General features: G+C 43.5%; 1 protein-coding gene across 10 annotated transcripts in view; it reads left to right on the top strand.

Moving 5' to 3' along the window:
• The window catches only part of LOC109929472 (monocarboxylate transporter 12), a 53177-nt gene that overhangs the window by 19170 nt on the left and 19088 nt on the right, over nt 1-14919 (top strand). For all 10 annotated transcript variants that reach the window (XM_048609019.1, XM_048609017.1, XM_048609016.1 and 7 more), the window contains one exon: nt 7638-7895. In XM_048609019.1, the coding sequence (XP_048464976.1) occupies nt 7645-7895 (251 nt within the window). In that variant the 5' untranslated portion in view covers nt 7638-7644. The remainder of the gene's footprint in view (nt 1-7637; nt 7896-14919) is intronic.

Below are 14919 nucleotides of genomic sequence, written 5' to 3'. Positions count from 1 at the left end.
TAATATTTGGCAATTGTGTAGTGTAAACTTGCTGAATCAGGATTTATCAACTGGCTAAAAATTCACGAAGAATGATCTTGGATGATTTCAACATTTGCATTTCCCCTTCTTACTCTCGCACTTTTTGTTATTTTCCGAAAATAGAATTGAAGGAACGTGCTCATATTTATCGACAGCTTTGTGGGAATGTTCGATCCATTTTTGTTACCTTTCAGGTTGGCACATTTGGCCACTACTGAAAGCCAAATGGCCACCTTCCTGAGCTCTGAGCCACCCCATCTCCCCTTCCCCTTCATTGACAATCATGCCACTGTTTCTAGCCCTAGTTCTGTCCCTAAACTCTCATAGTTCCATCTCCTTTTTAAGGTATAATATCTCCTCCTTTGCCTTGGCATCTATTTTAATCTCCCTAATTGCCTTGGGATGCTTCTTCTGTACTGAAGGCGTTATATAAATGCAAGCTGTTGTGTCTCTCAAATAGCAGGAAGTAATCGTTGCTCCTAATTGATGGAGAGATACTTTAAATTACCCATAAATCTGAACAGACGGCTACACTTTGAGTATAGTTGCAATGTTTATTTAGAAAAATAACAAGATGATTATTTTTGGTCAGCCCTTCTAAACAAAAAAATCCACTCTCCGTTTTTTAAGGATTAAGACTGGAATGAATGAAAATAGCATCACTGGGTGTCTAATGTTGGATTTAACTTGGAATAAAATGCTTGTTTTTGCAGTTGACTGCAGTTTCAGAATGCTGTTCGGAAAATAACTGTTAGCTTTCTTCAGGAGAAAGGTCAATTGTTATCGCTTGTGTCCACTTAGTCCCGTTTTGAAGTGGTAGAAGTATGGGGAACAGTGATAAAGACAAACAAATAGTCTTTTAGGTCTTTCCATCCTCATTCCACCATGTTTTAAACTCTTAGCATGTTTTTGAGATAAAAGGCAGGAAATTCAGTTCTTTATCTCCTCCAGAAACATGGGTGGTGCTGCTCAATCTTTTAGGATAGTCTCAGGAAGGACAGATTCTGTTTTCCCCTATGGGGCTTGCTGGATTTCAGAGACAAGGTTTGTTGGCTCTGGAAATACAAACCCATTTGAAGGTAGCAAATTGTTTTAATAGATGATCCTACTGAGTTGCCAGCAATGTGTCTGGAAAACTATTTTGGAACAAATGAGCCACTTCAGTCTACAACAGACAAGTCCAATGTAGCTTGCATTTATTTAAGTAATCAATTCTAGTCATCTTCACTGCATTCAAACTCTTTTTTTTAGAAGCTTAATCTTTGCTATGATGTAAAGTGTGGCTCAGTTCATCTAGATCAGAGGTCATGGATTCAAGTCCCACTCTAAACACCTGAGTTTATAGTCCAGATTTGAAACTTTGGTGTAATACTGACAAAGTGCTGCATTGTGTCACCTTTTTGGAAGGGGCCTGCTTTTCTTTGTTTGGGTAGACATGAAGATCCCATGTTACAGTTTGAAGAAACCCATATGAGTTTTCCCTGGTCTCCTGGCTGATGGCCTTCTGTCAATCAAGTTCATTTAAATAGATTTATCTGGTCCTTTAACTCATTGCTGTTTGTCATACCTTGCTGTGTGAAAATTAGATGGCGCTTTCCTCACAATACAACAGCGATTACATTTCAAAAGTCTTCCAGTATTTTTGGACACTGTAAGAGATTTCATAAAAGGTAAGATCTTTCTGCTTTACTGCTTCATCAAACTTGGTAGCACAGATGAAAATCTTATTAATGAGCTGGTCATTAGCAAAGTCTGGTCTCCACAAGTCCCATTTACTCTGTCTGGAAGCCTTCCTGTTGTTCTGTCATTTAATATCACTGCTGCATGTTACTTCTTATAGACTTGGGGCTACATTGAGTGGAATTGTAACAGACAGCGTATTATCCACCTGGCTTTAAAACTGCCCTGGTCAAAAATCTGACCACGGCCTTCAGACACTCCGTTAATGAATGGTTGGCTAGACAATCTGCAGCAGCTTAAGAAATATTTTGTTCCACTACCCACTGACTGAAGTAGGCTAAGTAGCACTTGGAATAGGATGGCTCTCTATTATAAATTCTGTGAACAAATATTAACAAGCAGGCATATGCTGGGTCCATTGTAGGACTGGCCTCTGCCTGCCTTAGATCCTGTTTAATTATGTTCTTGAAAAAAGTCAAAAACAATTACCATCTAGTAGAGCAGCAATCCATTTTGCTGACATTTACTGCACTCGAAGTGAAGCCCTGCTTTTGAAATGCATCATAAGTTCAGGTGTATGCTGTACATAGGGTTGCCGAGCCTTTGTTGGACTTATCATTGGAGGTTCCATTACATAGCCTTCAGCCTCCAGCCAACCCCTCTGAGTCAAAAAGCTGCTTTTTTTTTCTCCAATAGCTACATTTTAAAAGCCACTTTGCTTTAAAGTGCCCCATTTCATTTAACTATCCCATTGTTTTCCACCTGGTTTAACTGCGTCAGTTTCTGCGAGATTAAAATTTCTGTGGGGTTCAGAACAATCCTGGAGGATTTGCGACATTAACTGACTATGATTTTCCTATTGTTAAACTGAATTCTGCCCCATTTTCCAGCGTACCGTCACTGTGGGCAACACTGTCAGCAGGTTGCAACTGGATCACTTGCACCGTTTAAATACCTGGAGTACAGCCAAACCCATTCTACATAACTGTTCTTTCAAAGAAGTTACAAATATTAAACACATATTTTTGACAGTTTTCCCCTTCAGTTGATACTTTTGCAAATTGTCCTAATGAGTGCAAGACGAAAAGCTTCAGCAACATGTCATTTTTCCGCAATATATTTTAAAATTTAACATTAAAAAAGTTCTGAGCTGTAGCTCAGCAGATAGCATTCATATCTTGAATTTGAAGATCGTGGGCTCAAACCTCATTTGTGTGATGAATCCATAATCCAGGCCGACAGTCCAACAGAGGGCTGAAGGAGTGTTGCACTGTCCGAGATGCTGCAGCGTGGATGAGACAATAAACCAAGGCCCTGCTTACCACTACCAGGCGAGCAAAGTAAATCTTGCATTTGAAGAATGGCAGGGGAGTTCTCCTTTGTCCCATGGTCCATATTTATCCTTTGTTCTACAGCAGCAAAAACAGGTGAAGTGACCGATACCTGCTTGCTATTCTGACATTTGCTGTGGGTAAAGGCTGCTGCCTTTAAGAGCACTTCATCATCTACAATAGATACCATATCACTTCATAGATGATGAAGTGCTTAAAGTTGCCCAGAATTTTTTTTTTCTAAAGTGCTATATATATGCAAATTTTTGTTTAAATGCAAAACCCTTAGATTAAACTGAGATATGGCAATTTGCCCAAATGTACTTACAGCAACAAGTCATTTTAGATCTGCACTAAAAGTTAAATGAAAAAAAATGCTTTCAACAATTAAGATAATCACTATCAGAGCTCAAACGAGATTACAAAAAATACTTTGCAATTTAACATTTTTTCTTCTTAATTTTTCTTTAAAGTAACATTGAAAGATAAGGTGTTTTTGTTCCTATCATATACTCAGGTTGTGTTTGACATAGTCGGGGGAAGTGATGTATTTATGTCTATATTGTGCAAAGCCTAGTTAGTGTGGCCAATACAAAGTTTGAGATATACAGGCCTACCAAATCTTGTAACATGTTTCGGCGTCTGCAGGAATTAAAGACTAGTCTCTTCAGATGCTGCTGCAAGGCAGGCCAGAGCATAAATTCTAAAAGGCACAGTGAGTATCAAAGGTAACAGAAAAATTGCTGTTTAACTGCCAGTCAAGATCTAATTGGGGAGCTGAACCCAAGCACAAGATTTGTAAGTTTTAGGTGTTGCTGCAAGAGGGGCCAATGTATGTTGATGAACACAGGATACTATGTGCAATGGACTTAAGTGAGACTCAGAATGTAGGCAGTAAAGTTTTGGATGTACCGAAATTTGCAGAGAGATTGAGGAAAAAGGCAGATTATTTTAAAATTGGAGTGAGACTACTCTGTGGTGAAATACATCTGAGCACAGGGTAGTGGAAATTTGGAACTTTCTTTCCATGAAGACCATGGATGGTGTGTCATGAAAACTGAGATTGGTAATGTTTTGTTTGATAATGGCAATAAGGAACAAAAAGCAGGTAAGAGGACCTGAGATGCAAATCAGCCAGGATGTCATTGAATAGTGCAACAGGTTGACAGGGATTCAATATCCATCTTTGTTTTCCCCTATAATCCTGTGTTCTAACCTCATCAATGCAATATCCAGGAACAATCGCTCACTAGCTAAACTGGAGAAAAGTGCCGAAATATTTGAGATTTTCATTAAGGTTCCAGAGAGAGGATTGAGGGAGAGCATTGTAAGAGATGTAGGATTGTTGGTGAATATGGTGGAATTGTCTCTCCTTGAGTCTGTGCTGCCCCACCACATAGATTCTGCTGTATACATTACCAAGAACAAGGAATTTGTAGATATTTGGGAGCAGGCACCACACAGCTTAACCTGTCATTGTCCTGGAGACCATGGGGCAATTTGGTTAAGAGCGCGGTTCCTTTCTAACATATTTTGCATTTCCTTAAAGTTATCAGTGAAGTGGTGGTGGCAGCTCCTGGCCGTGGTAGGCCTGGAGCCGGAGGCTGATGGCTGCGGTGCAAATGTGGGTCCAGCACAGGACCTGATGGTGGCATCAGCGAGGTGGGCACAGCACCGGAGAGATGGCACCTGAAGAGTGGTGACTCTGACGTTGTTGGGTCTGACACAGGCGGCAATGAGGCGGTGGGGGTGGGTGGGGTTGGAGGGGTGGTGGGGGGGGTGGAGGGTTGGGGGAGGGGGGTTGGAGGAATGGTGGAGGTGGGTGGGAGTGGGTTGGGTTTGGGGGGGGAGGTTGGTGGGGGGGGTGGGCACAGCGCAGGGTTCAGGACTCATGGTGGAGGTGGCAGCACAAAGATGGACTGTCTTTCAGTGATACCTTTTTGCTGTACTTATTCTTAAACTGTTCAAAATGGCACCGGATTGTGGTGAGAGTTGAAGCTTTTCACTGTATTTTACTGTATTCCTCACTGTAAAATACAAGTGACAATAAATCACTCATTCAAAGGGACTGGCTTGTGTGCAACCTGCCCAGGGATCATTCAGGAACTTGTGTATGAACAAGGGCCTGACACTGGATTAAATGCCCACTTTGGGACTCATGTGGTCCTTCTCACAGGTCCCTATTTGGTGGTTAGTTCAGATTTATTTCGAGTTGCATGTGTCTATCGTTGGATGTAAATGTACTAAGAGGTACAGGGAGGAGCACAGTTTTGCTGTGAGTAATTAAACAATAGTATGTAATGAAAGTGTGATAGGCTGCAAGAGGTTGTAGATCTATCTTCACGCTGCTCATTCGGTTAATCTAATAACATTCTTTATCAAGGTGAAGGGTTGGAGCACAACTTTTAGCCAGCTGTTTTGCTGCTGTAAAGTCAATGATGGATATCTCTCTTTCAAATAATGACTTAGCTGCATCTGAACTGGGCTGGACTTGTTTTGAAGACAGAATCAAGTCAAATGACTTTCAGTCATCCTGCTGCTTGTTTAAAAAGGCATACAGTTATGCAACATAACCTAAATGTATCTAAATATGTTCAAACATCCTAAATATATGGACCTAGAGGTTCCCTAAGTGAAATTTGAAAACGTGGAGCTATGCACCACACGATCATAGGTGAGTTGTAACAGGATTCATCCTGTGGTTCCAATGATCATTTTGAATCTACATACAGACGCACACACCACACATACAAGAAACTGTTGTCACAGTGTTGATGATATTTTCCCCCATCCCTCAGACCTGACCTGCTTTGGGGTGGGGCAGTGGCTCAGTGGTTAGCACTGCTGCTTCACAGCGACAGGGATGCGGTTTTGATTCCAACCTCAGGTGACTGTCTGTGTGGAGTTTGGACATCAATAGACATTTCCATAGAATAGAAGTAGGTTTTTCAGCGCATCCCTTTGATACGTTCTCCCCATGTCGGTGTGGGTTTCGTCTGGGTGCTTCAGTTTCCCCCAAGACCAAAGATGTGCAGGCTAGGGGGGTTGGCCATGCAAGGTCCATGGCTATGGGGATAAAGTGAAGTGGGGGCATCGGGTCGGATGCTTTTTGAAGGCTTTTAGCAGACTCAATGGCCTGAATGGCCTCTTTGCACACTGTAGCTGTCTCATTTTAGAATCTGGTTGATCCACCAGGGGCTATCTAACCTGGTTACACTTCATTTAAAAGGTTGGAATGTGGCCCATTTCTCATCCCCATGTATTGGTGCCCACCAATTGGTTGGCAATATTTACAATGCTGACTGCAGAGCTCAGATTGGCGCACTGCACCGTTGCCCTGCTGACTTTGTTCCTATTTTGGGCACAAGTCAAACTTCTCGATGTAAACCATGACCAAAGATCCAAGACAGGGGTGACCTCTAAGCCAAAAGCTTTTAAGTGTTGTGCCTTTGTGATAGGAGTGCAATGTTGAATTGAATTGCATTGAATTAGCTTTATTGTCATATACTCAAATGAGTACATGAAAAGTTGATAAGTTGCCACTTTCAGTGCCATCTTAGGTACAAAGGTATCTAGGTACATTTTCTTCAGTTACAAGATTAATCACAGTGAACAATGTCACCAACACATGGTGCCATCTTAGATATAGGGTACCTAGGTACAATCTTTAGTTAGGGAAATAGAGAAATGAAGAAAAATTGTCACATTGCACCTATACACAGTATAACTGTAGGTCAGACAAACAAGAAGTTAAAAAGTCAAGTATCACAGTCTCTTTCTATGGGCACTCTGCGGCAGACTGGCACTCTCCATGTGGTCTGACCACTGACTGCCATCATGCACTGCACTGGGCTCTCGGTCGCTGGTGCGCCCGCTTTGGAGGCCGTGGCTGGATGTCCAAGGCCAAGAAAAGAGAGGAAAAGAGACAGAGAGAAAGAAAAAGTACGCACGGAACGGATGAGCTCCAGCTGGAGTGTTCTACTTTGCCGCCATCTTACAGGAAGGAACTTTTTAAGAAGTTGTGTAATATGAGTTATGCTGACCAAAGTAAGGCCAGTATAGATTTGAACAAATTGGTTATGTCATTTACCTTTGATCACAAATGACTCAAACTGGAGGATAAAGCAGAGGGAGGTAGTTAAGTAGAGGAAAGGAGTTGTGAATGAGGCGATGGCTGGAAAGCTATCCCCACTCATGTCTTGTTCATTAGTATGCACAAACGCACAATTACCATGGGTGAATAAAGTTCATTTCTTTGTAAACTCTACTGTTTGTATCTGACTGCCTGCTGGGTCCTGGGCCTGCTTCAGCTTGTTACAAATAATCGTGTTCATCAAACATTGGGAGGGTGACATTTGCATTTGGAGATGTGAGATCATGCTTGTGTTGGATTTGTATAAAAATTACAGGAGAAAGTATGAAAATTAAGCAGTTTCTCTTTTAAATTCCTATTTTCTTATGTTCTAACATAGGCCTTTTGATCTGGCCTTCTGTAAAGTAACTTTTTAAATCTTTTGCAGCAAGAATTGCAATCAATTTGCCTCATGTTTAATCATGCAGCTACGACTTTTGACCTAACCCATACTGTGTTTAATTTTTTTTCAGATGTTTCATGAAAATTGTGTACAAGAGTATATTTCAGACCTTCGTGCGCAAAAGTTTTGAACCGATCTCTGCAGTACAGAAGAACAAACTTGACACTCTATTGGAACCAAGTGCAGTGAAAGTCTCAATAGACAGTGGAACTGGTACAATGCCTCGATCCTCAAACGTTCCATTAATGGAAGCCCCAGATGGAGGATGGGGCTGGATGGTTGTGGTTAGCTGCTTCTTAGTGACTGTCTGCACAAGGGCAGTGTCCAGGTTTGTCAGAAAACCTCTCGGGGTCATTGTACTTTTGGTTCAATTAAGACTGAGCTTTCCCTGCAATTACAATCCTCTAGACTGATCTATGACCTACATTTCTGTTCAGTATTGGATGTGTGACATTAGTTTGAACCTTTTGTAGGTGTATGTTTTAACCATTCTTCCTCTTATCTTGTGTGCATGCTGTTCCTGGCCATATAAGAGTACAGCAGGTACTGTGCCCTGAGGAATTGATCACTGTTGCATCTGAATGATCAGCGTGAGTTGAATCAACATCTGCTTTTCTTTCTTCCTCTCTGAAACAGACTGACCTGAATAGTCCAACTCATTGTGGGTGGAGCTGTTTTTCCAACCCTTTAACCTAACAGTGTGTGGCAACATAATGTTCCTTGGAAACATGCCAAGAAAGTTCTTGCATTCTGGAGCTCTGACTTTAATTTGGAGCAGGGCTTCAGAACATTGGGAATAGTGCTAATTATTTTTAATGGTATTGTTGTTTAGCTGGATTACTCATTTAGGTTGAAATTATGTGATCTTTTGAAACTGCAAACTGTTTGAGGTCAATTTTCTTGTAATGTCATAGAGTATTAAAGTGCAGGTGATGCAGTTTAGCTTCAATTCCTATAACGGTTGATCGAAGAATCAGAAAAAGGCGTAATTAGATTGAAGTTGTGATGTTAATAGGAAATTAGTTTCTTGTTTTGCTGTGCAATGTTCCATTTCCCCTCTACTTTTCAGAAGCTGGAGACTGTGGAGGTGGATCATTGATCACGAGATATTCTCTAGTAACTTAGCCAAATACAGTGGCCATCATGTTAGAGGCTTAAAGGTAGTTGTTCAGAGAATATTTTGCTGGAGATCTCCTCAATAAAACAGATTAACAGTTTTCTAATTTAGGAGCTGAGCCTAATTTGTGTGGAAAGTCGCTCAGATTAATCCAAGACATTCTCTCCAGATCCTTTAAAGGTACTTCTAATTTTTAGGCCTTTATTAGTCATCAAATCTCTACAGCATGGAAACAGGCCAATCGGCCCATTAAGTCCACACAAACCCTCCGAAGAGCATCCCATCCAGACCCAACCCCCTATCCCTATCCCTGTAACCCTGCATTTCCTATGGCTAACCCACCTAGCCTGCAAATCCCTGAACACTATGGACAATTTAGCATGGCCAATCCACTGCATCTGCACATCTTTGGACTGTGGGAGGAAGCTGGAGCACCCGGAGGAAACCCATGCAGACAGGGGGAGAATGTGCAAACTCCACACAGACAGTCGCACGAGGCTGGAATCAAACCTGGGTCCCCGGTGCTGTGAGGCAGCAGTGCTAACCACTGAGCCACCGTGCTGCCCCAGATTAGTTACCAGATTTAATGTTACAGAGTAATGCCAACAGCATGGGTTCAATACCTCCACTGGCTGAGGCCACCAAGTACAACTCTCCTTCTCAACCTCTCCTCTCATGTGAGGTGTGGTGACCCTCAGGTTAAACCACAATCGGTCATCTCTCTCTAATGTGAGAGGAGCTCTGTGGTCTGGTAAGACTATGGTAACTGTACCTTTAGTTATCAGACAATGACCAGTAAATTGCTCTCTGTGTGGCAAGCGTTCTAAGCTTCATCCTCTCTTCCCTGTAGTTACTCTTGCCAAGAGACGTGCTTTCATGGGAATCCACACTTTTTGCCTCACACCATTCTTGCGCACCCACTTTAGCTTGTCTACAACTGCTCAGTGATGTCCATCGTCCAACTGGACCTAGACTGCCCACTCTTTCTGCTGTCTGCATCTTTCCGTTCGGAAAAGATCTGAACAACTTTTCAGCTCTAATCAAATGGTTGAAATGCTAACTTTTGTTTTCTGGATGTCACTTCTTTAAGCTCTTTTTGCTTTTACAAATTCAAGCACCTGTATGTTTGTCGTCTGGTCTTTATGTGGAAATCTTAGCATGCAATTTAGCAGCCACATTTTAAAGCCCTTTGTTTCCTCCCTACATCATTACATTTTCTGTCGGTTTCTGAGTCATATAGGAAAGTGGTTAGAATCTAATATCTCATGGGGTTTTATTTTTGTTACCAGTTGTGTTTTCTTGTTCTTCAATATATCCTTCATCTTCAAAGCATTACTTCTGGTGAACTTTGTTCCTCTGACCTCTGTATCACATCTACCATCGACTGCTCGCGTGGCAACAGTTCTACTGCCTGGATCTGAAGGAACAATGCAATACTTGGACGAAGTGTGTCCTAATTCTGGTGGTCTTCTGTAGTGAAGGCATCGCCACTGGAGGGATGTTGAGCAAGGCGAGACAAGGAGAAGGGCTGGGTGGTCTCTGGTACATCCACTTTCTGACTTGGCTGTCTGTGATTTACTTCATCCAATTAGAGTTCCATTGTACATCAGAGAGACAATACCTCATCCATTTTGACCTGCAATATTATCCCTCAATCAAGTATCATGAAAACAGATTGTCTCTTTGCAGCTTGTGGGAACGTGTTTGCAAATTGGCGACTGTATTTCCCATGTTTCAGCAGCCTCAATACTTTATTGGCTAGAAAGGTGCTTTGCGATATCATGGAGTCCTACATCACGGAAGAAGCCCATAAGGTCAGCGTGAACTATCCACACCCTACTTTCCCACACTGTGCCCACAGCCTTGAATGTTATGCCATTACAAGTGCTCATCCAAGTGTTTTTTAAAGATTGTGAGATTTCCTGCCTCAACTACCCTCCCAGACAGTGCTTTCCTGACTGCTGGCACCATCTAGCTGAAAAGATTTTTTTCTCCAAATACCCTCTTAAACCTCATAGTAACCGAAAGAACCATGGAAGCTGTAAATCAGGAACAAAAACAGAAGTTTCTGGAAAAGCTCAGCAGGTCTGGCAGCATCTAGAACATAGAACAGTACAGCACAGTACAGGCCCTTCGGCCCACGATGTTGTGCCGACCTATTATCCTACTCTAAGATCAAACTACCCTGCATACCCTACATTTTACTATCCTCCATGTGCCTATACAAGAGTCACTTGAATGTCCCCAATGTATCTGACTCCACTACCACTGCTGGCAGCGCAATCTACGCACCCACCACTCTCTGTGTGAAGAACCTACCTCTGACATCTCCCCTGTACCTTCCTCCAGTCACTTTAAAATTATGTCCCCTTGTCATAGTCATTTCTTCCCTGGAAAAAAAGCCTCTGACTATCCACTCTATCTATGCCTCTCATCATCTTGGAAACCTCTATCAAGTCACCTCTTATCCTTCTTCGCTCCAATGACAAAAGTCCTAGCTCCCTCAACCTTTCCTCATAAGATCTGCCCTCCAGTCCAGATAGCATCCTGGTAAATCTCCTCTGCACCCTCTCTAAACCTTCCACATCCTTCCTATAATGAGGTGACCAGAACTGAACACAATATTCCAAGTGTGGTCTAACCAGGGTAACCTCGTGGCTCTTAAACTCAATTCCCGTGCCAATGAAAGCCAACACACCGTACACCTTCTTAACAGCCCGATCAACTTGGGTGGCAACTTTGAGGGATCTGTGGACATGGACCCCAAGATCCCTCTGTTCCTCCACATTGCCAAGAATCCTGCCATTAACCCTGTATTCTGCATTCAAATTCAACCTTCCAAATGAATCACTCCACACTTTTCTGGGTTGAATTCCATCTGCCACTTCTTTGCCCAGCTCTGCATCCTGTCAATGTCCCATTGCAACCTACAACAGCCCTCCACGCTGTCCACAACTCCACCAACCTTCGTGTCATCGGCAAACTGACTAACCCACCCTTCCACTTCCTCATCCAAGTCATTTATAAAGATCACAAAGAGTAGAGGTCCCAGAACAGATCCCTGTGGAACACCACAGGTCACCGAGCTCCAGGCTGGATACTTTCCATCTACTACCACCCTCTGTCTTCTATTGGACAGCCAATTCTGTATCCAGACAGCCAAATTTCCCTGAATCCCATGCCTCCTTACTTTCTGAATGAGCCTACCATGTGGAACCGTATCGAATGCCTTGCTAAAATCCATATACACCACATCCACTGCTCCACCTTCATTGATGTGTTTTGTCACATCCACAAAGAATTCAATAAGGCTTGTGACGCATGACCTGCCCCTCACAAAGCCATGTTGACTATTTCTAATCAACCTGTGCTTTTCCAAATAATCATAAATATTATCTCTCAGAATCCTCTCCAATAATTTGCCCACCACAGAAGTAATTCCCAGGATTATCCCTATTCCCTTTCTTGAAAATTTACCGCCCTCCAATCATCTGGTACTACTCCAGTGGACAGTGAGGACACAAAGATCATCACCAAAGGGGCAGCAATCTCTTCTCTCGCTTCCCGTATTAACCTTGGGTATATCCCGTCTGGCCCAGGGCACTTGTCTATCCTCATGTTTTTCAAAATTTCCAGCACATCCTCCTTTGTAACATCAACCTGTTTGAGTATATCTGCCTGTTTCATGCTGTCCTCACAAACATCAAGGTCCCTCTCACTGGTGAATACTGAAGCAAAGTGTTCAGTAAGGACCTTCTCTATCTCCTCTAACTCTGTGCACAAGTTCCCTCCACTATCCCTGATCGGTCCTACCCTCACACTGGCCATCCTCTTGTTCATTACACAAGTATAGAACACCCTGGGGTTTTCCTTAATCCTACCCACGAAGGCCTTTTCATACACCTTCCAGCTCTCTTAAGTCCATTCTTCAGTTCCTTCCTGGCTACCCTGTAGCCCTCTGGAGCCCTGTCCGATCCTTGCTTCCTCAACTTTAAGTAAGCTTCCTTCTTCCTCTTGACTAGATGTTCCACATGTCTTGTCATCTAAGGTTCCTTCACCTTACCATCCCTTCCTTGCCTCAGTGGGACAAACCTATCCAGAACTCGTAGCAAGTGCGCCCTAAACAACCTCCACATTTTTTGTCGTGCATTTCCCTGAGAATATCTGTTCCCAATTTATGCTCCGCAGTTCCTGCCTAATAGCATTGTAATTCCCCCTCCCCCAATTAAATATTTTCCCATACCATCTGCTCCTGTCCCTCTCCATGACTATTGTATAGGTCAGGGAGTTGTGATCACTATCACCGAAATGCTCTCCCACCGAGAGATCTGACACCTGGCCTGGTTCGTTGCCAGGCACTAAATCCAATATGGCCTCCCCTCTAGTCAGCCTATCTACATATTGAGTCAGAAATCTTTCCTGGACACACCTGACAAAACCTGCTCCATCCAAATTATTTGCACTTTGGAGGTTCCAGTCAATATTAGGGAAGTTGATGTCACCCATGACAACAACCCTATTACTTCTGCATCTTTCCAAAATCTGCCTCCCAATCTGTTCCTCAGTGTCTCTGTTGCTACTGGGGGGTCTGTAGAAAACTCCCAATAACGTGATTGTTCCTTTCCTGTTTCTGGCTTCCACCCATACTGACTCAGTAGACAAACCCTCCTCCACGACCTCCCTTTCTAAAGCTGTGATACCATCCCTGATTAGCAATGCCACTCCCTCACCTCTTTTACCTCCCTCCCTATTTCTTTTCAAACATCTAAACTCCGGAACATCCAACAACCACTCCTGCCCATGTGTTATCCAAGTCTCCATAATGGCTACAATATCGTATATCCAAGTACTGATCCATGCTGTAAGTTCGTCACCCTTATTCCTGACACTTCTTGTGTTAAAATAGACACACTTCAACCCGTCACACTGACTGCAACTTTGCCCTATCAAATGTCTGTCCTTCCTCGCAGACTCTCTACATGCTGTATCTGCCTGTACACCAGCCACCCCATCCTCTGATTCATAGCTCCAGTTCCCATCTCCCCGCCAAACTAGTTTAAACCCTCCCGAAGAGCTCTAGCAAACCTCCCGTCCAGGATATTGGTGCCCTCCAGTTCAGGTGCAACCCATCCTTCCTGTTCAGGTCCCACCTTCCCCAGAAGGTTCCCAATGATCCACATATCTGAAGCCCTCCCTCCTACACCAGCTCTGTAGCCACGTGTTCAGCTGCAGTCTCTCTCTATTCTTAGCCTCACTAGCCTGTGGCACTGGTAGTAATCCTGAGATTACTACTCTGTTCATCCTGCCTTTTAGCTTCCAACCTAACTCCCTATATTCACTCCTCAGCTCCTCATCCCTTTTCCTATTTATGTCATTGGTACCGATGTGTACCACGACTTCTGGCTGCTCTCCCTCCCCCTTAAGAATTCTGTAGACTCGATCCGAGACATCCCTGGCCCTGGCACCCGGGAGACAACGTGCCATCCGGGAGTCTCGCTTGGGACTACAGAATCTCCTGTCTGTTCCCCTAACCATTGAATCTCCTATTCTCCCCCACTCCCTTCTGAGCCACAGAGCCAGGCTCAGTGCCAGAGGCCTGGCCACGATGGCTTTCCCCTGGTTCCCCCCCGAACAGTATCCAAAACGGTATACTTATTATTGAGGGGAATGGCCACAGGGAATCCCTGCACTATCTAGCTATTCCCTTTCCCTCTCCTGACGGTCACCCAGCTACCTTTATTCTGTAACTTGGGTGTGACTACCTCCCTATAACTCCTCGCTGTCACCCCCTCAGCTTCCCGAATGATCCTGTGTTCATCCAGCTGCAGCTCCAGTTCCCTAACGCGGTTTTTGAGGAGCTGGAGTTGGGTGCACTTCTCGCAGGTGAAGTCAGAGGGGACACCAGCAGTGACCCTTACCTCCCACATCCTACAAGAGGAGCATGCAACTGCCCTAGCTTCCATCTCCTCTACTTGAGATTGCCAGTGGGATAAAAAGAAAAAAAAAAGATGCTTACCTTACCGACCCTCTCACAGTCTGTTTTTTTTTCAGTTAGAGGAGGAGGGTGGGTGAGAGACACTACACGTGTAGAGTTTCGGTTTTAGCCACTGCCGGAATATATAAGTTCACTTACCCAGCTTCCCCCGGCTCACGGTCTCACCATTCCTGCAGCTGAATTAGAGGCCTGTGAAGAAAAAATATCAGAGTTAATTTTTTGTGTCCTGTAACCCTTCCT

The sequence above is a fragment of the Rhincodon typus genome, chromosome 20 (assembly GCF_021869965.1).
Source record: "Rhincodon typus isolate 14 chromosome 20, sRhiTyp1.1, whole genome shotgun sequence".
NCBI classification, from domain to species: Eukaryota; Metazoa; Chordata; class Chondrichthyes; order Orectolobiformes; family Rhincodontidae; genus Rhincodon; species Rhincodon typus.
This window is presented reverse-complemented; position numbering and strand designations above follow the sequence as displayed.